At 40.0% G+C, this 22,385-nt stretch overlaps 2 protein-coding genes across 2 annotated transcripts; both read left to right on the top strand.

Moving 5' to 3' along the window:
• Positions 1-692: 692 nt before the first annotated feature.
• Positions 693-7,863, top strand: LOC136768822 (serine protease 27). The gene is made up of 5 exons (XM_066723203.1): positions 693-779; positions 3,197-3,371; positions 3,956-4,233; positions 4,852-5,000; positions 7,416-7,863. The coding sequence occupies exons 1-5, from the start codon at positions 740-742 to the stop codon at positions 7,584-7,586; spliced, it is 813 nt and encodes a 270-aa protein (XP_066579300.1). The 5' UTR covers positions 693-739; the 3' UTR covers positions 7,587-7,863.
• Positions 7,864-11,980: 4,117 nt separating this feature from the next.
• Positions 11,981-22,145, top strand: LOC136768819 (prostasin). The gene is made up of 5 exons (XM_066723200.1): positions 11,981-12,101; positions 16,350-16,524; positions 16,670-16,935; positions 20,597-20,763; positions 21,625-22,145. Exons 1-5 carry the CDS (start codon positions 12,050-12,052, stop codon positions 21,781-21,783), a joined length of 819 nt encoding a protein of 272 aa, XP_066579297.1. The 5' UTR covers positions 11,981-12,049; the 3' UTR covers positions 21,784-22,145.
• Positions 22,146-22,385: the final 240 nt, after the last annotated feature.

Below are 22,385 nucleotides of genomic sequence, written 5' to 3'. Positions count from 1 at the left end.
ATGTGTGTATATGTAAACTGACTGAAAAATAAAACAAATTCAAGTGTGTGCAGGAAGAAGGCATTCAGTGAGGCACTGACCCCCATTCCCATTAGCATCATGCACTGAACAGTGTGCAACGCAGATAGTCTTCCCTTCCCTTCCCTTCACTGTTGCCAATGCAGCTTAAGGAAGCCAGCCTACACATACAGCTGCAAAAATGAAAACAAAAAAATAGCTGATGGCATTACAGTAAGGGCAATCTTCCCCTAGTGCTGATTGTGTGTAAAGATTCAGTGTCTTTGTAATAGATCAGTGCTCTAAGGAATTAGCGTTATTAATTTTTTCTCTACAATACTCATAAAATTTGAAATTTCTGCAGAGAATCCTGTCTATTTATGCATTTATCAATAAGTTAGTTATCTTTTTAGTTAGCAGTAAATCAGTTGGATGGTACTTATGGCCATGCATGTAAATATGCTTGTGTGTGTGTGTGTGTGTGTGTGTGTGTGTGTGTGTGTGTGTGTGCGTGCGTGTGTGCATGTGTGCGTGTGCATGTGTGCATGTGTGTGTGTGCATGTGTGCATGTGTGTGTGTGCGTGCTCGCTCGTGTGTCAGTGGCCTGTGACGTGAGTGTGTTATCTATGTAATGGTGGATGTACAGCAGATATATGCGTTTCCTCCACAGACTTGCCTAATCAGAAGTGGTAGTTGCGGAGAGTCAGTCCTCTGTGTCCAGTGAGAAGCCGGGAGGGTTAAAATGCAGCTGCTGTTTTGGATCCTGCTCCTGAGCATCTATGGTAAGAACTCAATCCAAATGCTTCTTAAAGGTAATTTTTATAATCACTATTATCAAGATTTTTCATTTTTATTCTATTAGTGCTGAAACTGTATAGGATGAGGGTTACCTGGCTTAATGTGGATTCAATTGTATTCCGGAATAAAGCAGTTTTTCTGTTTAGACCATGATTAGAATAGATTCAGGCTTAAATCAGAGCACTGGAATGGTGCGGTTTGGTCCCCCTTAGTCGCACATGGGTCTGTTTGGTGATTATGAACATATTGAATGGCATTCACAGTATTTCACTGTTCTCGATTGGTTTATATATACAGTATGCACTGACATGATTTTTATCCTTTTATTATTGAGTTTGGTATTTGATTGTGCTTTTATTAATACTTTTAACTTTTCAGTGATTTCGTCTGTGATTGTACCCTGTTCTTCTTTTACTCTAACATATTATTATTATTTATTTAGTAATTTTTCATCACTCTGCCTGAATTGCTTGTTAAGCCTACTGCATTTTAGCCAGATTGGAGAAACATTAAAGACCTTTTTTGTAGTCCTACTAACAAAGATACCTAAACATTGTTTGCCTGTACAAGTTTACGATCACTGAACAAAATTAGACTAATATTGAAAAATACACATTATAAGGACACAAACACAATGGAAATGCCAGTATATATTCTATGCAAAATGCAAATATATAAAAATGTATATTTTATTATTTCACAGTTTCATGATGAAGATCTTACAGGCTACTGCTGCTTCCACAACATATTTCCTGTTTTCACATTAAAATAATTCTAAGCAGTCAAAGGCTCTCTGCACTCTGCTTAGTCCCGCCTTCAAGCAGAAGTAAATGACCCAATCGGTGAAGCAAGGTTTTGGAAATCAGGTTTGACAGAGGGTGATTTGTCACTTTGAAAAAGAAAAAGAAAGCAAACATGCTTCGAAATGTAAAAGGGCACTGAGAAATGTAAATCACAAAATGGCAAATGGGAAATTAATGTTGAAAAAAAAAAGAAATAAATAAATGAATAAACATTGAAATAAATAAATAAATACATAAATAAATAAATACATTTTGAAATAGATACATGAATAAATAAATGGTAAATAAGTAAATATATAGATAAATTGTCAGGGCTGAGTAACAGGAAGAGCCAGAGATGTAGTGGAGGCAAGCGCGGACGGCGAAGACAGGTCAGTAACAGGCTTGAAGTAAGAAATCCACCAAATTGAGCAAAGTCCATAAGGCAAAATATATAGTCAGTGTCACAGGCAGTAACTCAATTGATCAGGTGAATGGGGTACGAAAGGGAATCCTGAAGACAATGACATAGGATCAGGCAATGGTCAAGAGCACAGGAAATCAGGAAACCTTAAAGAGTGCTCAGTTATGTTGCTAAGACACAAACAAGACTTTGCATTGTGTGCAGGCAACAAAGGGGTATAAATGCAGGGGCTGATGAATAGACAAACTTGAGGCAGGTGGGCCATTTGATAGATTAGACAGGGATGACTATTTAATGATTAAATTAGGTTAGACTGAGAGTCTGGAAAAGAACATGATAAAAACTGCAGCAAGGGCGGTATCTGGAGGTGATCAAGGAGAAAGTCTGTTTGGGGGCATGATACAAATGTTCATTTATTTATTTATTTATTTATTTCAACATGTATTTATTTATGCATGTATTCTTTTCTCTGTACATTTATTTTTAATTTTGGCTTGGATAGTCTTCCATAGAGTTGTGCGTTCACACTGAGAAAGAAGACCAAATGAAGTGTGCAATGATGTACACTTTATGTATTCAATATGTCCAGTTATTCACCAGTCACAGGAAGAAGAGGGGCTAGCATGGCTGAAAACATTTCAAAGATGGACAACCAAATACATTAAATAATAGAAGGCTAATTGACCAGTACATACAAATTAAAAATAAACCTAAAGACAAACCATTTCGCAGGATCTCCTGTGTGACAAGTAGCGCTATGTATCATTTCCTGTAAGTGCAAAACATTTAAGAATGTGAATTTAACATTGTTTTTTATACATAGTATACTACATAAACACTATACTACTATGATTAGTATACTAAGTTAAGTGCATAGTCCGTAGTATACAGTTTGAGACACAGCTTTGGAGACTGTGTCGCCCCCAGCTTCTTGCCTCTTGTTGCCTTTGCTTTGCTTTCTCCCTCTTCCTCTAGGGCTCAGTGCAGTATGTTTAATAACCCCTTCCTCCCTTCTCTTTCTCTCTCTCATGTAGGCAGGTGGATTACTTCTTAATAGCACTTCTTCCTTTAGCGGCACAGAATCTAAAACAAAAGTATCTTAAATCATTAAAAATGATCTAAAATTAAATAATCTCTGTCTCTGTTGCCCTCTCTCTCTTTCTCTCTCTCTCTCATTGGTTCTCTCCCTCCCCAGTGTCCAGCAGTCCAGTGTCATGGAGCTTTATAGTGGGGGGCCAGGATGCAAAGATGGGAGAGTTTCCCTGGCAGGCCTATATCTTCATCCAGTTGAATGGCACTCATGGATCCTATTGCGGCGGGTCTCTGATCAGCGAGCATTGGGTCCTGTCTGCAGCGCACTGCTTCAACGGGTAAGCGTTTTAGGGAAAATCTGCTCCTCCCTTTAACTGGGCTCTGCTACAAAGAGATGCCTGCATGTCACTTAGCTTCTGCAGATTCTATTCCTTAAAAGACTCAGGGGTACAGAGCACACCCCTGTGCGGTGGGCAACAGCGGAGAGGATTGCACAGAGCAGGTCTGAACACCCTCCTGCTTAAATACATTTCATAACAGCAAGCTGACCTTGTGTTCTCTCTAATCATGTTGTGGAAACTTAGCCAAGCCCTGGACCAGTTCTGTTGCTAGTTGTTACCATGATTGAGGTCTTAACATAACTGTCTTCAAGCAACTATTGGGTATGACTCTTCTCCTTTTTTTTTTTTTGAATGAGTGTTTATATTTTCTTATTGAATCAAAACATGGTAAAAATAAGAAATAAGACAGAATGCCAAGAGACTCCAGTTTAATGGTGTTTGTTTTCATTGTCATTATTACTTATTTTTGTGTTTTTTTGGATGGATCACAATTATTGGTAAGAATTGATCACTAATATCATTATTAGAAGTAGTAGTAGTAGTATAATTACTGTCAATATCATTTTCCTTACCTTGAATAGCAGTAGCATTATCATGGAGAAATCCACAGTGACACTGGGCGCTTACAGTCTGGCGCAGCCCACCAATCATGAGGAGAAGCGCTCTGTGGCCCAGCTCATCCTGCACAAGCGCTACCACAAAGTGGAGAAGGGGTTTGACCTGGCCCTGCTGCAACTAGACAGGAGGGTCAGGTTCTCCGACTTCATCCGCACTGTCGCCTTGCCCCTGGACAACTCTGACGATTTTGCTGATGCCAAAAAGTGCTGGGTCACTGGCTGGGGAGACATCAGTGAGAAAGGTGAGATGTTGTTACTGTTTCTGTCCACCAGAGGGATGTATAGGCACAGAACTGGTTCCTTTATCTGTTCTACATTGCTGGCTCTTAATTATTAGAACATAAGAACATGAGAAAGTTTACAAACGAGAGGAGGCCATTCGACCCAACATGCTCGTTTGGTATCCATTAATAACTGAGTGATGCAAGGATGCTATCCAGTCTATTTTTAAATGTTCCCAAACTTTCAGCTTCTACCACATCGCTGGGTAGTTTATTCCAGATTGTGACGACTCTCTGTGTGAAGAAGTGTCGCCAGTTTTCCGTTTTGAATGACTTGAAGCCCAATTTCCATTTGTGTCCCCGGGTGCGTGTGTCCCTGCTGATCTGGGATAGCTCCTCTGGTTTGATTTGGTCAAAGGCTTTCATGATTTTGAAGACTTCGATCAAGTCCCCACGTGGTCTCCTATTATTATTATTATTATTATCCCCCCTGTACTCTTGCTTGCTATCACTTTTTATCTCATACTCAGACTATTATTCCCTCTCTGTGTCTCAGTTTCAGGTCCTTAACACTCATCATTAACCCCATGTACCCCTCAATTCCCTTCCACATCTCTCTCTCTCTTGCTCTGCCTCCAGAGGAACTGCCAAACCCACGCATTCTGCAGAAAGTCCGTGTCCCCATCATAAACAACAAGCAGTGTGGGGATCTGTACAAGGCAAACTGTACTATAAGGGATGAAATGATCTGCGCTGGCTACTTGAAAGGGGGGATGGACTCCTGCCAGGTGGGTCCCACAGAGAGAGTACTCCCAGCTCTTTCCAGTAGGTGTAGACTGAGCCCTTAAATACAGTGTTTCCAATAAGGGCAGCTGTGTGGAGTAGTAGTGATGGTGGGAAGATGAATAAACTAGCTATAGCTTGAAGCAAGCATCTTGGGGAGGCCTTTATTCATCAGTGGATCCACATTTGGATAGTGCTGCTGATATATACACTCACCTAAAGGATTATTAGGAACACCTGTTCAATTTCTCATTAATGCAATTATCTAACCAACCAATCACATGGCAGTTGCTTCAATGCATTTAGGGGTGTGGTCCTGGTCAAGACAATCTCCTGAACTCCAAACTGAATGTCTGAATGGGATAGAAAGGTGATTTAAGCAATTTTGAGCGTGGCATGGTTGTTGGTGCCAGACGGGCCGGTCTGAGTATTTCACAATCTGCTCAGTTACTGGGATTTTCACGCACAACCATTTCTAGGGTTTACAAAGAATGTTGTGAAAAGGGAAAAACATCCAGTATGCGGCAGTCCTGTGGGCGAAAATGCCTTGTTGATGCTAGAGGTCAGAGGAGAATGGGCCGACTGACTCAAGCTGATAGAAGAGCAACTTTGACTGAAATAACCACTCGTTACAACCGAGGTATGCAGCAAAGCATTTGTGAAGCCACAACACGTACAACCTTGAGGCGGATGGGCTACAACAGCAGAAGACCCCAGCGGGTACCACTCATCTCCACTACAAATAGGAAAAAGAGGCTACAATTTGCACAAGCTCTCCAAAATTGGACAGCTGAAGACTGGAAAAATGTTGCCTGGTCTGATGAGTCTCGATTTCTGTTGAGACATTCAGATGGTAGAGTCAGAATTTGGCGTAAACAGAATGAGAACATGGATCCATCATGCCTTGTTACCACTGTGCAGGCTGGTGGTGGTGGTGTAATGGTGTGGGGGATGTTTTCTTGGCACACTTTAGGTCCCCTAGTGCCAATTGGGCATCGTTTAAATGCCACGGCCTACCTGAGCATTGTTTCTGACCATGTCCATCCCTTTATGACCACCATGTACCCATCCTCTGATGGCTACTTCCAGCAGGATAATGCACCATGTCACAAAGGTCGAATCATTTCAAATTGGTTTCTTGAACATGACAATGAGTTCACTGTACTAAACTGGCCCCCACAGTCACCAGATCTCAACCCAATAGAGCATCTTTGGGATGTGGTGGAACGGGAGCTTCGTGCCCTGGATGTGCATCCCACAAATCTCCATCAACTGCAAGATGCTATCCTATCGATATGGGCCAACATTTCTAAAGAATGCTTTCAGCACCTTGTTGAATCAATGCCACTTAGAATTAAGGCAGTTCTGAAGGTGAAAGGGGGTCAAACACAGTATTAGTATGGTGTTCCTAATAATCCTTTAGGCGAGTGTATATATAATATATGTACAGTACAGTGCAAAAGTTTTAGGCAGGTGTAAAGAAATGCTGTAAAGTAGGAATGCTTTCAAAAATAGACACATTGATATATGTATCAATTATCTAAATGCAAAGTGAGTGAACATAAGAAAAAGTAATTCAAATCCATATTTAGTGTGACCACCCTTTGCAAAACAGCATCAATTCTTCTAGGTACACTTGCACACAGTCAGGTATTGTGTAGGCCTATAGTCAGGTGTATGATTAAACAATTATACCAATCAGGTGCTGATAAACATTAATTCAATATGTAGCTTGAAACACAATCACTAACTGAAACTGAAACAGCTGTGTAGGAGGAATAAAACTGGGTGAGGAACAGCCAAACTCAGCTAACAAGGTGAGGTTGCCGAAGACAGTTTACTGTCAAAAGTCAAACACCATGGCAAGACTGAGCACAGCAACAAGACACAAGATAATTATACTGCATCAGCAAGGTCTCCCACAGGCAGACATTTCAAGGCAGACAGGGGTTTTCAGATGTGCTGTCTGAGCTCTTTTGAAGAAGCACAAAAGACTCAGGGAATGTTGAGGACCGTAGATGCAGTGGTTGGTCAAGGAAACTTATTGCCGCAGATGAAAGATGTCCAGCAGTGCCATCAGCTCAGAATTGGCAGAAAACAGAGGGACCCTGGTATACACATCTACTGTCCGGAGAAGTCTGGTCAAAAGTAGCCTTCATGGAAGACTTGTGGCCAAAAAGCCATACCTCCAACGTGGCAACAAGGCCAAGCGACTCAACTATGCATGAAAATGCAGGAACTGGGCTGCAGAAAAATGACAGCAGGTGCTCTGGACTGATGAGTCAAAATCTTAAATATTTTGGTGTAGCTGAAGACGGTTAACAATTGAAAGCATTCTTCCTTTACAGCATTTTTTCACACCTGCCTAAAACCTTTGCACAATACTGTATGTACATGTATTTTACTTGTCTTTTCTCCAGGGTGACTCTGGAGGCCCTTTGGTCTGCAAGAAGAAGGGAGAGTGGATCCAGACTGGCATTGTGAGCTTTGGCTATGGCTGTGCCAAACCACGCCAACCTGGGATCTACACCCGGACCTCCAGCTTCCTGCCATGGATAAAGGAACACACCGGGGTCGCAGGCTTCTACTGAGGCCTAGTGGACATACCTACGTCATCCTTGCCTAGCTTACTGCTGCTATTGCTGTCTGGTGTGCTTTGTGTAAAGATGTGCCAATGGTTGAGAATGAGAGGGAGAAAGGGCTTGAAGATGTAAAGAGAACAAATAAGATATTATCAGTCCTGTCTTCATGTCTTCTGTTGTTTGGAATTTTCCTCATGAAGAATAGATATATAGAGATTAATAAGTAGATATGATTATGGCTACAACTGTGATAGGTCAGTTGTACTCTGACTGCTGAACAGGTCAATAAAAGTGCAAATCATTCAAAGACTTGGTTTGGAGGTAATTATTTACTATACCTACTGTATTCTGCTGTTACTGATGCCACTTATTAATTCTAGGAGGAGCACCAATAGCAATAGAGATGATGTCTGTTGTGATTCAAAAAACAATACATTTTCCTCCCTCTATTATCATACATCAACATTAACAGAGTAGTATATCACTGGGTCCTCTTTAAGATGGAATGCTGAAATCATGGATATAGGACATCAAAAAATCAGTAACCCATGCACTGACCATGTCCAGTCCAGAGCGGGCCCTGCCTTGTGCCCTGTTTCCACCAGGTTTGTTTCTGGCTTACCACGACCTTGTGAATGTGTGGACAGTCCATTGGCAGTTATTTAATAAAATGGGTGGATGGGTTATAGTGACCATTGCTGAAGCCCATTTACATTTTGGCCATTTAAGTGCAAGTTGTGTCCAGTTATAAAGCACCAAAGAACTGTGGGATTAATACATCCACCATTGGGAAGTTATGCTCAGGATGCAGGTAAATTAGCTATGCAGAGTTCTTATTGGTAACTGATACTGATCTCAAGCTGGACTTAATTCTGCTGATAGTATTCCCCGTACTTAGGCTGCTTATGATGACTGACTGGACAGAAATACTTGTATTTTTAATTTGTCCTCCATTTTGCTTGGTAATATTAAGAAATGTAGGGATTGGTCTGAAAAGAAATCTCATACATTCTCACAGACCTCTACTGCTTTAATCGGACACGTGACTTACTAAACATACACTCTCTACCTCTAGCATCTCCCCTGGACTGCATTCCACTTCAGTCTCCACACTGATGTTGAAGCGGTAGCAGTGTTGTCACATAGACTGTCCACAAGAGGGCATGAATAAATACAAATCATATACTTCCAGATTTACCATAATCTATTATTTCACTTTGGATGATAAAATATAACAAAAGGTAAACTCAATGAAATCCAATGAAAATGTAACCTGCCTTCATACTGCAACTGACAAATCCATACCCATTTGCAGATAAAATTGTCTGAAGCAACTTTCTACTGCTTTGAAAGAAAAGGCAACAGGTTTCTCATTTTGTGACTCTCTGGTAGGTCGCAGTTTTAATTTAGTCTCAGTTTGATTCACAGAGTCAGTTCCAATGCCTTTCATGTATCCAAAACTTATATATATATACAGTACAGGGCTCAGTCAGTGTCTGTACTCCAGGTGTATAAATACAGTACAGGGCTCAGTCAGTGTCTGTACTCCAGGTGTATATATACAGTACAGGGCTCAGTCAGTGTCTGTACTCCAGGTGTATATATACAGTACAGTACAGGGCTCAGTCAGTGTCTGTACTCCAGGTGTATATATACAGTACAGGGCTCAGTCAGTGTCTGTACTCCAGGTGTATATATACAGTACAGGGCTCAGTCAGTGTCTATACTCCAGGTGTATATATACAGTACAGGGCTCAGTCAGTGTCTGTACTCCAGGTGTATATATACAGTACAGGGCTCAGTCAGTGTCTGTACTCCAGGTGTATATATACAGTACAGGGCTCAATCAGTGTCTGTACTCCAGGTGTATATATACAGTACAGGGCTCAGTCAGTGTCTGTACTCCAGGTGTATATATACAGTACAGGTCTCAGTCAGTGTCTGTACTCCAGGTGTATATATACAGAACAGGGCTCAGTCAGTGTCTGTACTCCAGGTGTATATATACAGTACAGGTCTCAGTCAGTGTCTGTACTCCAGGTGTATATATACAGAACAGGGCTCAGTCAGTGTCTGTACTCCAGGTGTATATATACAGTACAGGGCTCAGTCAGTGTCTGTACTCCAGGTGTATATATACAGTACAGGGCTCAGTCAGTGTCTGTACTCCAGGTGTATATATACAGTACAGGGCTCAGTCAGTGTCTGTACTCCAGGTGTATATATACAGAACAGGGCTCAGTCAGTGTCTGTACTCCAGGTGTATATATACAGTACAGTACAGGGCTCAGTCAGTGTCTGTACTCCAGGTGTATATATACAGTACAGTTACAGGGCTCAGTCAGTGTCTGTACTCCAGGTGTATATATACAGTACAGTTACAGGGCTCAGTCAGTGTCTGTACTCCAGGTGTATATATACAGTACAGGGCTCAGTCAGTGTCTGTACTCCAGGTGTATATATACAGTACAGTACAGGGCTCAGTCAGTGTCTGTACTCCAGGTGTATATATACAGTACAGGGCTCAGTCAGTGACTGTACTCCAGGTGTATATATACAGTACAGGGCTCAGTCAGTGTCTGTACTCCAGGTGTATATATACAGTACAGGGCTCTGTCAGTGTCTGTACTCCAGGTGTATATATACAGTACAGGGCTCAGTCAGTGTCTGTACTCCAGGTGTATATATACAGTACAGGGCTCAGTCAGTGTCTGTACTCCAGGTGTATATATACAGTACAGGGCTCAGTCAATGTCTGTACTCCAGGTGTATATATACAGTACAGGGTTCAGTCAGTGTCTGTACTCCAGGTGTATATATACAGTACAGGGCTCAGTCAGTGTCTGTACTCCAGGTGTATATATACAGTACAGGGTTCAGTCAATGTCTGTACTCCAGGTGTATATATACAGTACAGGGCTCAGTCAGTGTCTGTACTCCAGGTGTATATATACAGTACAGGGTTCAGTCAATGTCTGTACTCCAGGTGTATATATACAGTACAGTATAGTTGGATATATCAGGTTCAATATTAAAAGACACCTAAAGTTCAGTGCTACCTGAGCATGCAATCTCCCCAGCATGACCGACATACAGTACTGGTTCCCTAAACACAGGCCCCCACCCTGTCCCCGCTTTCATTCTGATGAATCTTGAGAAAGGATGCTTGTGGTTTTAGATCATATCATGTAGATTTCATTCTGGCCAATGCGCTTGACTTGGTAGATACTGATCTTAAACTGGGGTTAGTTCTGAAGAAGATGTTCTGTGTTTGTGGTTATATTGACTGCCTGAGGAGTGTTCATCTCCCCATCCTTGTACTTTCTGACTCCCGCATAGGATTTAATTTATTGATGTATTGTATTAAAAAAATATATATCTGCGTTATACTACTACTACTATTAGTACAAATATAGGGGTAGCACGGGAAACACACCTTCTGCCTTGCAATATTCAGTGTGGTAAATGCTAGGCGGAAAATGCTAAAAGGAAAACAAAAATCAACCAACAGAACAACAGCAACAGTGCTATCTACTGGCCATGATGTGAACATGGTAATGAATATTGGACTTCTGCTTCCTGAGCTGAAAGATCATATACCCAAAATGGATCCCTCCCATTTGCAAACACTTTTTTAGATACATATAAAGGTGTCTAAGCAACAACCAAACCATCACCCAAGAAGGCAATTCTCGAACTCAAACTTCAAACTTGCTGATTGTTATTTGCCTACCCTGACCCACTTGTATAGCTCTACAGACATGAAGTGTCATTAAGACATTGAGCCCTGTGAGCACAATTTTTTGCAAGCTCAGGACTTTCTTTTAGTGTCAATAGTATCTTTGTAAGGGCGGGTGGGGTTGAACAATAAGAAAATAATAATAATAATAATAATAATAATAATAATAATAATAATAATAATAATAATAATAATAATAATAATAATACAATAAACATTTTAGCATCTTAAATTTCTCCTTTTCCCTTCATTCAGGCAAAACATGTCCCTTTAAGAACTTAATTGTGTCACATTGCCTCAAATAAAACAAAGCAAAACAGAAAACTGAAACACACAAAAGAACATCAAGACCTGATTTGCTTACCGATGCCTAGGAAATAAACAAAGAAAGAAAATACCAAAATTAGAATTCTAATAGCAATTCCAAGATTGTTTTATGTTTCAGTATGCCAGTTGGATGAAATAATCAAATTATAATTGTGATTGGGATGGCAGTATATGTCCGTGTGTGTGTGTGTGTGTGTGTGTGTGTGTGTGTGTGTGTGTGTGTGAGCGTCAGATAAGGAGTTGTTTTGGGACTGTGGGCGTGTCAGTGGGTGTTTCCCTGTGGCAATGTGTGTCCGTGGTCTGTGTAAAGTGCGGTGTCTCCAGTGGGGTCCAGTACAGCGGGGTAGAGTCAGTGTCCAGTGAGCAGCAGTCATTGGTGATAGTCAGTCCTGCTGAGAGGGTTAAGATGCTTTTGATGCAGCTGATGCTCTTTGTCTTTCTCCTGAACACATTCAAAGGTAGGAAATGATTACTACTACTACTACTACTACTACTACTACTACTACTACTACTACTACTACTCATAATACTAATACTAATGTGTAATGTGTTCCACTGATTGATTATATTGAGTATGTTGTCTGTCCTGCACTGTACAACAATGTATTGTGTTGTGCAAATTTTAGTAAATCACTCTCCACTTTTGCACTTCAGTCTTCTGTGATTTTATTGAGTTGTATTACGTTGCATTGCTAATTTGGATAAACCACAAGATAAAAGAAGAAAGAATAATCTTCAATCTCCCTAAATGACTAAACTTCACATATTTTGATTTTACATTAAACATCATTGAAACATAAGAACAAAATAAGAAGGTTTACAAATCAGAGGAGGCCATTCACTCCATCATGCTCATTTTGTGTTCATTAATATCTAAGTGATCCAAGGATCCTATCCAGTCTATTTTTAAATCTTCTCAAACTTTCAGAGTCTACCACATCGCTGGGGAGTTTGTTCAGATTGTGACGCCTCTCTGTGTGAAGAAGTGTCTCCTGTTTTCTGTCTTGAATGCCTTGAAGCCCAATTTCCATTTGTGTCCCCGGGTGCGTGTGTCCCTGCTGATCTGGAAAAGCTCCTCTGGTTTGATGTGGTCGATGTCTTTCATGATTCTGAAGACTTGGATCAAGTCCCCACGTAGTCTCCTCTGTCCCAGGGTGAAAAGGTTCAGTTCCTCAGTCTCTCAGTAGGACTTTCCCTTCAGACCTGGAATAAGTCTGGTTGCTCTCCTCTGAACTGCCTCTAGAGCAGCGATATCTTTCTTGAAGTGTGGAGCCCAGAACTGTCCACAGTATCCAGATGAGCTCTAACTAGTGCATTGTACAGTCTGAACATCACTGCCCTTGTTTTAAACTCCACACTTCTGACAATATACACTCTTAGAACAAATGTGTTAAAAACAACACATGATGCTTTGTTTTTTAACACATTACTGAGTGTGATTAAGGACAACACCTGTTGTTAACAAGCCATGTGTAGGAATATTAGCACAAATAATGTGTTATTTCATGAACACTATAATATGTTAGTTTTACTTAACACGTTGGCTTATTAAAGCTAAACTAAATATTAATTTAACAAAGGAAACTATGTGGTAGTTGTTTAATGTAAACAGAGAAACCTTAATATACATTATTACTATTGCAAACATGTAGCAGATGTCTTTGTCTTATTAAGTAATTTATTCAGTACATAACTAAATTACAATCAAACAATGTATGTAAGACATTGTACAGTATATAAAATGCAATACTTTCAGTTCATTTTACTTATTTACCCTGAAGATGCTTTTCTGAAAATGTTATATTATTTCAAATAATGCAAATACAATATGTTTTTATATACAGTTATATACAGCATATTATGCATTAAACATCTGTGGGATAATCCAATTTTTAAATTAAGTTAACATCTAAACATCTAAATATGGATATTTTAAATATGTAAATAACATGAATTAATAAATAATAATAAATACATAAAAAAAAACTAAATATGTTATACATTCAATGTTGGCGAGTATGCCACACAGACTCAGTGCAGTGTATCTCATTGTTACTGGTGCTGATGGCTCCGCTCAGATGCGGCTCTGCAGTCCCGTGTGAGGAGACACCTCTAGTGCACAGCAGGCCTGGACAGGTGGAAAGTGAAGTGACATGATAATGTATCCGTTTCTAAGTTTGATTAAACGATTAAGTATTTTTTAAACCTCACTATATAAATTGCAGTCCCCCTGAAACAATACAGAAACACACCGTAACGCACTGGTGGTGACCGGCCGCGGCGGGGCGCGACTCAGACCCGGGTCTCCTACACCAGGACTGGCTTTACAATCAACACAATATTACATTACCAGCATAATGTACTTTAATTCTCATTTTTAATAGTGGGTATAAGACTATTACTATACTACTAAACTGTAAGCTGTCCTTCTAAAAACTGTCGAATTGCCCACCTAACACTAGACCCCTTCAAAACAATCTCGTCTACACGTTATATCTGTGCGGAAGAGCCATGGGCCATGGCGAGAAAACACTAAACAGGACTGTCTCATGATAAACCCGAACTTGAGAGATTATGAATTTAAATTTAGAGTCGAAATTCAGAGTGTTTTTGTTTCACATGGTGCCATGTCAGGGCTCTTCCACTGTATTAAATGAATGACAAAAGAAGAACAAAAAAAGTTTACAAACGAGAGGAGGTCATTCGACCCATCCTGTTCGTTTGATGACCATTAATAACTGTTAATTTTTTTTTATACAATTGTAAAATTAACTCAAACAGAGGATTAACACAAATTGAGGATTAAAATAAATTAATGTTACTCACCTCATTTAGTATTTTGTGGCCACAGAATAAGTTTTCTTAGAAAGTTCAGACACTCAGCCTGTCCTCAGTGAAAGGCGTGTGGAAGCGGTTGGTTGAGACACATTTTGCAGAGGATTGTGGTTAAAAACCAATAACACACTTCGACTTGTTAGAAGAAAGACTGTACTCTGCACATATTGTGTAGAAAACAACACAAACTGTGTCATAGTATTATTAACACATTTTTTTGTGTGTAGAATTTCAACACATTATTTCTAAGAGTGTACCCTAACAGTTTGCCTTTTTTATTGCTTCAACACATTGCTGGGTGGAGAAAGTGAGGAGTCCACATAGACTCCTAGGTCTTTCTCATGCGTTACTTCATCTAGTTCTATTCCTCCCATAGAGTAATTATAGTGGACATTTTTGTTACCTGCATGTAAAACCTTGCACTTGTCCACATTGAATTTCATCTGCAAAGTCCCTTTGAATAACCGGTGCTGCCAAGATTGTATCTGTACACTGTATTTCATTTGTATATTGCTTATATCCTCCAAAATAAATCCATGCTCCGGATTTTTCTTTTAACACTTTTATAATTTTACTATAACTTTCACATACCAGAGAGAGAACACTATTATATTTACAATTTATGTTTATTTGTACAAGGATGTATGCTTATTGTATTTATAGTAACAGACATAATCGAAAATTAAGGTGAAAAAAGAAACCAAAAAGGAGCAACATATCAGTTGGGTCATGTGTGCTTGATGCATGTTGGGTTTCTGAAGAGATGGACATCTTTCTGCATTTGAGACCACTTGAGTCTGTTACAATCTGATCACTACAGGAAGGTGCATAGATAGGATCTCCCTGTCTCATTTCAGAGATGTATCATGCAGCTCTCTACACTGATAAAGTGCAATAGTGGCATTAAATCCCCTGACCTCAACCCACTTAGACAAACAAACATGACACAGATACTCACACAAATAGACATGCAGTGCTGACTGACTCTACAGATACAGATACAGATACAGAGACACTCAACATAAGCACAAACACATAATCACACACATCCAACACCAATCCAAACTCTGTAACATTATCATAGAAAGAATAAGCAACTTTCACTGTATTCATGTATGTATTTATTTGGGAAGTTTAGTTAGGATTTTGAACTCTACAGCAAAGGATTTTGGGTTAAACTGCAGGTGGGGGACACTGCGCAAGGTACTGTACCTAGACTGCCCCAGTAATAACACAGCTGTATAAATGGGTAATTTTATGTACAAATAAATTAATATATCATAAGTTGCCTTGGATCTTGGCTGTAATAATACATATAAATCTTTTTTTGTCTATCTAGACATTCATTTTATAATGTATGAATTCATTTTTTTATATTTGCAACACTCTTTTTCCAATACAGCATTTATCTAGTTTAACAATTAGCCTTGTAGCAACATTTCAAATTAAGAAAAGACTTGTAAAGTGATGTGACAACAGAAATGTGTGGGGTCTCAGAGGTTCTTGTTGAAACATTTTAAAAGAACATTATGAATGGACATATTGTCTACATTGAAGAGAAGAAATATCCACCAATGACAAAATCAAAACACACAGGATAAACATCTTCAGTTTAACAAACAAATCCAATAAAATATGCTGTATATACAGTATGTATGCAAAATAATACAGCGTAATATGTATGGTGAGAGGGAACATTGCCAGAATGAAATGTGTTAGCTGTGAATATCCTGTATTGAGTCTTGTACTCTGTTCCCTTTCACTCACTCTCCCACTCTATCCCTCACCCTTTCTCTCTCTCTTGGATACATGTGCAGTTTGATCCATACTCTCCAGTAACTCCCTTCTCTCTCTCTCTCTCTCTCCCCCAGTGTCCAGCAGTCCTCTGTCCAGGAGCACTATAAGAGGAGGGCAGGATGCAAAAGCGGGAGAGTGGCCCTGGCAGGTCTATGTCTATGTGGGGACGGATGTTCCTGAGGGGAAAGAATGTGGGGGCTCTCTGATCAGTGCCAGCTGGGTTCTGACTGCTGCCCACTGCCTAGAGCCGTGAGTGTGACAAGCTTTCACACACATGTATAGACTATGCAACCAAAAAGAAAAAAATTAAAAATAAGATTCTCCCATAATTAGGACCAAAATTTTTTAATATTTCCTTGTTTCATCTGTTCATCTATTCATCTGTTTATTACAGCACCTTTATCCAGAATACATCCTACGTAAGACTAGGGGCGTACCAGTTGGATAGACCCAGCCATCATGAAATTAAAAGCTCTATCGTGCAAAAAATTGTCCATAAGTCCTACATGTGGGCAAGAGGTGGCTTTGACATTGGCCTGGTGGAGCTAAAAGACCCTGTGCCCATCTCTTCCTATATCCATCCTGTGCATCTCGCCCAGATGGACAACTACAACTCTAAAGACTGCTGGGCCACTGGCTGGGGGGAGACTATTACAAATGGTAGGATGCCAGAAGGTTTCTGAACTGAATATTAACTAAATTTGCTTTGGCAGTGTTCAAGGGTCAGGGGCGAGGCAGCACTACAGAAGAGAAAGTTACCATGCTAGGAATGTTTTAACAAATTTGTTATCAGTGGACGCTGCCATATCTCAGGTCAAGACATACTGGCTGTATTTCCCTGCGAGCATCGGTCGTGGTGACAGCCGCAGTCTGAGGGGAAAATGTAAATGCTTACGGCTAAATTATGAAAACAGCAGAGACACACCTACAGGTGGTCACCATGTTTTGTCCTGATGAGCTAGATCTGTTTTAAAGTGACTCACTATTCAAACTCTGTGTTTGCAATGCAGCTTGCCCTTTAAATGTAATGCAATTACAGTAACAGCAATTCAGTAACTGCTTTGATCAAACTGCACATGGTGTAGTAGTACAACAATACACAGGACACTATAATGTCTGCAAGTCTATAATTAAGACATTGAAACACAGACCAATCCATCCAACCCCAGTAGTAATATAGGGCACTTTTTCGGAAGGGGGTGGGGGTGGGGGGATTTGACCTATGACCTTGAATTGAGTTGAACTCGGGGGGCCCCTTACTAGGGGGTGGGGGGGGCCTTCCTATGGGGGTTAAGGGGGATTTGACCTTTTGACCTTGAACTTCAGTTGAACTCAGGGGGGTGGGGGGGGACTTCCAAGGGGGTGGGGGGCCACTTCCTAGGGGTGCAGGGGGGGTGTTTGTACCGTGTCACAGAATAATTACCATATTCTGAAGGAAATCTGAAGGAATGTGCAGGGTGGTGGGCGTCTTCAACTGTTTTTCAAACCCTCCAAAAGATTAGTCTTTAAGCCAGACTGATTCTTTAGTAAAATAGCTATTTTTCTCTATACGTGTGAAGCTCCAAAAGAGCGCTATGTATACCCTTCAGATTCTTTAGAAAACATAGATATTTTTCCCTACGCGAGTGAAGCTCCAAAAGAGCTCTATTAAAGCCCTCCCAATTCTTTAGTAAAATAGATACTTCTACTATAGCGAGATCCGCGAGGCTGTCTCTTCAACAGGGCCAAATCGGTTCCCTCTTTCAAATGGACAAGGGTCCTGTCGGTCCGGAGCTTTTTGAGCGAGTGGGGGTGGTGAGGAGGTGTCTACGTCTTTAGTAACCTCGGATCGGTGAAGAATTAGTATATTTGGTGGCGGAGTTGACAGGGCACTGAAGGAATAGCCTATCAGGTTAGAGTTTGGTTAGAATAATTTAAATATTTGGGGGCGGAGCTAACAGGGCACTGGTGACAGGTGGGTCTGTTTTCAATTTAAGAAGCGGCTCTGTTGACATTGGAGGCGATGGGCCCCCCGAGCCCCGGATAAGGGAATGTGGTGAGAGATAGCGATCTGTAGAAGCGCTGGGCCTGTGGGCAGCTGGAGAGACACAAGATGGACTGAACTTTAGAAAATCCTGAATATGAGCAAAATGAAAAGAAATGTAATACAGAAAATGTAAATTAAAACTTTCAGTAGTCAGTATAATCTCAGTAAATACTACACCTATCCAAGACCAATATTTTGTTGCATTTCAGAATATATCAAATGTATTATTTAAAGAACAGATACAATGTAAAGATTGAATAAATAAAATTATGAGGTTTTAAAGCTGTGTGTGTGTGTGTGTGTGTGTGTGTGTGTGTTTACATATATACTGAGTGCAAGCTGGAGATCACGGCCCCAGGTTTCTTTTCTTTTTCTTTTTCAGATCCTAATAAGATTCAGCCCGTCCTCCACTTTGCACAGATTTGTACTAGATTGCAACTTTTGCGTACAGAGCTAAAGAATGATAAGTCAGGCTAAATGGTCTAAACTTTAGAAAATCCTGAATATGCACAAAAGTAAAAGAAATGTAAAACAGAAAATGTAATTGGAACTTTCAGTAATCAACATAATGTCAGTAAATACCATTCCTACCCAAGACCTATATTTTCCTGTATTGTAGAATATATCAAACGTGTTATTTAAAGAAAAGGTAAATGTAAAGCTTGAACAAATACAAGTATAATGTTTTAAATGTGTGTGTGTGTGTGTGTGTGTGTGTGTGTATTCACAACACCCGGTGATGTAAATGAAATGTAACGTTACTAAGTTAACTTAACAAATCCTTAGAAGAATCATAGAATATATATATATAGAAACTGTGAAATTTCAATAAAACTCAATAAAAGCAGCATTTGTAATAATATCAGTAACATCAAAATCAAAACATCAAATTATTTTAAATACATATCTAATGTAATCCATTCATGCAATAAGATTAAGTAAATACACAATATGATTTAAGCAAAAATCTATGTGTGTATGTATATTTATATAATTTGCACATTACAATAGCTTGGGGGTGTGGTCTGATGACCTTAATGGTCTTGGTTGTATTGACAGTAAGACATTTGAACAGACTTCAGTACAACTAACTAGTAACTTATGTACAGACATAAAGAACGAAAACACAATTTAATAACGATAGTAAGTAAATGAAACTAAACCACACTTATTTAACTTAAGAAATACAGTATATAACCGACATTTGACTGAGCACAGCTCTCTTTGCTAGTTAGATAACTCTCCACGGTCAAACAGAAGCCTTATAGTAGTAACTTTCTTACAGAAATAAAGAATGCACCCCATGATGTTAAGAAAAAAGTTCAGTCCATCTTGTGTCTCTCCAGCTGCCCACAGGCCCAGCGCTTCTACAGATCGCTATCTCTCACCACATTCCCTTATCCGGGGCTCGGGGGGCCCATCGCCTCCAATGTCAACAGAGCCGCTTCTTAAATTGAAAACAGACCCACCTGTCACCAGTGCCCTGTTAGCTCCGCCCCCAAATATTTAAATTATTCTAACCAAACTCTAACCTGATAGGCTATTCCTTCAGTGCCCTGTCAACTCCGCCACCAAATATACTAATTCTTCACCGATCCGAGGTTACTAAAGACGTAGACACCTCCTCACCACCCCCACTCGCTCAAAATGCTCCGGACCGACAGGACCCTTGTCCATTTGAAAGAGGGAACCGATTTGGCCCTGTTGAAGAGACAGCCTCGCGGATCTCGCTATAGTAGAAGTATCTATTTTACTAAAGAATTGGGAGGGCTTTAATAGAGCTCTTTTGGAGCTTCACTCGCGTAGGGAAAAATATCTATGTTTTCTAAAGAATCTGAAGGGTATACATAGCGCTCTTTTGGAGCTTCACACGTATAGAGAAAAATAGCTATTTTACTAAAGAATCAGTCTGGCTTAAAGAACAGTTGAAGACCCCCCACCACCCTGCACATTCCTTCAGAACCCATCAGTATGGTAATTATTCTGTGACGCGGTACAAACCCCTAGGAAGGCCCCCACCCCCATCGAAACCGTGTCCTATATTACTACTAACCCCGACACTGTTCAAATGCAGTAGAATATTCCACTATAATACCATACTGGTATAGGATATTATAAAAAAAAACATACAGCACCTTCAATCCATTTAAATATTTCAAAACACAGTATAATAAGAGAACTACATATTTTAAGGATCTACATGTATCCCTCTCTATCTCTATCTATCTGTGTCAGGCTCTGTACTGTTTTTATGTACCACCATGACCCCTTGTGTCTCCTTCTCTTTGTGTCCAGTACCTCTGAAGTCTCCTCGGACGCTACAGGAAGTCCAGCTTCCAATCATAGATAACAAGCTCTGCCAGGATATGTACAACAACCACCATAACATGAACACTTACTACACAATCAAACCCGAGATGCTGTGTGCTGGGTATGAGAGAGGACTGAAGGATACCTGTCAGGTGAGGCTGAGGAGATTTATAAATACACTGTGATTGATGCTGTACCTGTGTAATGATTACTTAATCACTTAATACTTAATTACTTAGGTAAATTACTTAATAAATACTTAAAATAAAGTGTTACCAAAATTATATTTCACAGTGTTTTAAAAACACCAATTCCTACTGCTACAACTTTTTCTGTAGTTTCTTTTGAAATCTTGCTACAGCCTTGTAGAACCATCTCAGAAATAAGTGGAGAAGTCCTGGAGGTAAAGCAAACAGAACTTTAATCGAGCCGATTGGAAGCCCCATGTCAGGAATAATTCCTTCAGTGAGACTTAATGTTTACAAACATGAGTGCAGCTTTATAGGAAAGTGACGTAACATCTTATGGTCGTTCATCCAATCAGAAGATACAGGTCCGGGTCCGTTTTATGATCTGTCCTCCCGTGAAGAGGTGATGGATCCAAAGCAGATGTCTGTCTTTGATGTGCACTAGGAAGATGCAATCCTATGGTCGTCATTTACCAACAGTCAATCGCTCTTTAACAGAAACAATTTCTGCCTATCTTGAGAAACGATTAAGTCATAATCAAATTCGCAGCAGACATCTGTATGCTATTTCGGCACTGTGTAATCTTTCATTACTGACAGTAGTTTCTAACAAATCAACCTTGTTGAACCTTTACTTGTCCTGCTAAATCTAATCTGCTCAGTCTGTATACAAACTACTTCTAATGCTAGAATTAATATAAAACATTATATAATTATCACAAAATACTTTCTTCAATGTCCTATACAGAGTCTTCAAGCCTTATTTCGTGATTTGGACACTGCATGCAGACTGATATTTGTGCCTTAATCCCTCTCTTTCTACAGGGTGACTCGGGAGGGCCTCTGGTTTGTAAAAAGGGGCGTGGCTGGGTCCAGGCTGGGATTGTGAGCTTTGGGAAGCCCTGTGGGTCTGTCCGCTTCCCTGGAGTTTACACTCGGGTCACCAGCTACCGTGATTGGATCAAGAAACACAGTGGCATCTGAAACAGCACCCCCCTACCTGACTGGATGGTTCACTGCACATTCTTTCTCTTTTTTTATATACAGAAAGATCTGAAGGTGTTGAACTGATCGAGATAAGGAGTGCAAGAGAAAGCTGAAAACAAATAGGAAAGTAGAAATCTGCCATGACTGAATCTCAATTGGGAGAGTTAAGGAGAGAGAAGGAGAGAGAGGGGGAGCAGGCAATCCATCAATAATAAACACATATTTAGACAGCCTCCATATAACATCTCTCTCTCTGGTGTGAGTTCACTCTTGGCTCTGCTCTGCTATGAGAGATCAGTTGTTCAGTTGACTATGACTTTGCTGACCAGCTCAATAAAACCTCAAAGCATTTAAACACCTGGTCTGTTTCTTTTTTTCCTTCTTCTCTCTTTGTGTTCAGCTCCAGTTTTCCATCTTAAAAAGTTTAATAAATGCACATCCTCACTGTGCCTTCAAAACCAAAAAATAGAAACATAGGAAGAGTGGGAGATGGAAAGGGTGCCTCAGCCATCAGATATCTGCACCCTTAAAAAATACTGTATATGCTATAGAATATATATACACCGATCAGCCAAAACATTATGAGCACTGACAGGTGA

This window comes from Amia ocellicauda, chromosome 14 (assembly GCF_036373705.1).
Source record: "Amia ocellicauda isolate fAmiCal2 chromosome 14, fAmiCal2.hap1, whole genome shotgun sequence".
Lineage (NCBI taxonomy): Eukaryota > Metazoa > Chordata > Actinopteri > Amiiformes > Amiidae > Amia > Amia ocellicauda.
The sequence above is the reverse complement of the archived record's forward strand: the minus strand, read 5'-3'. Positions and strand labels throughout refer to the sequence as shown.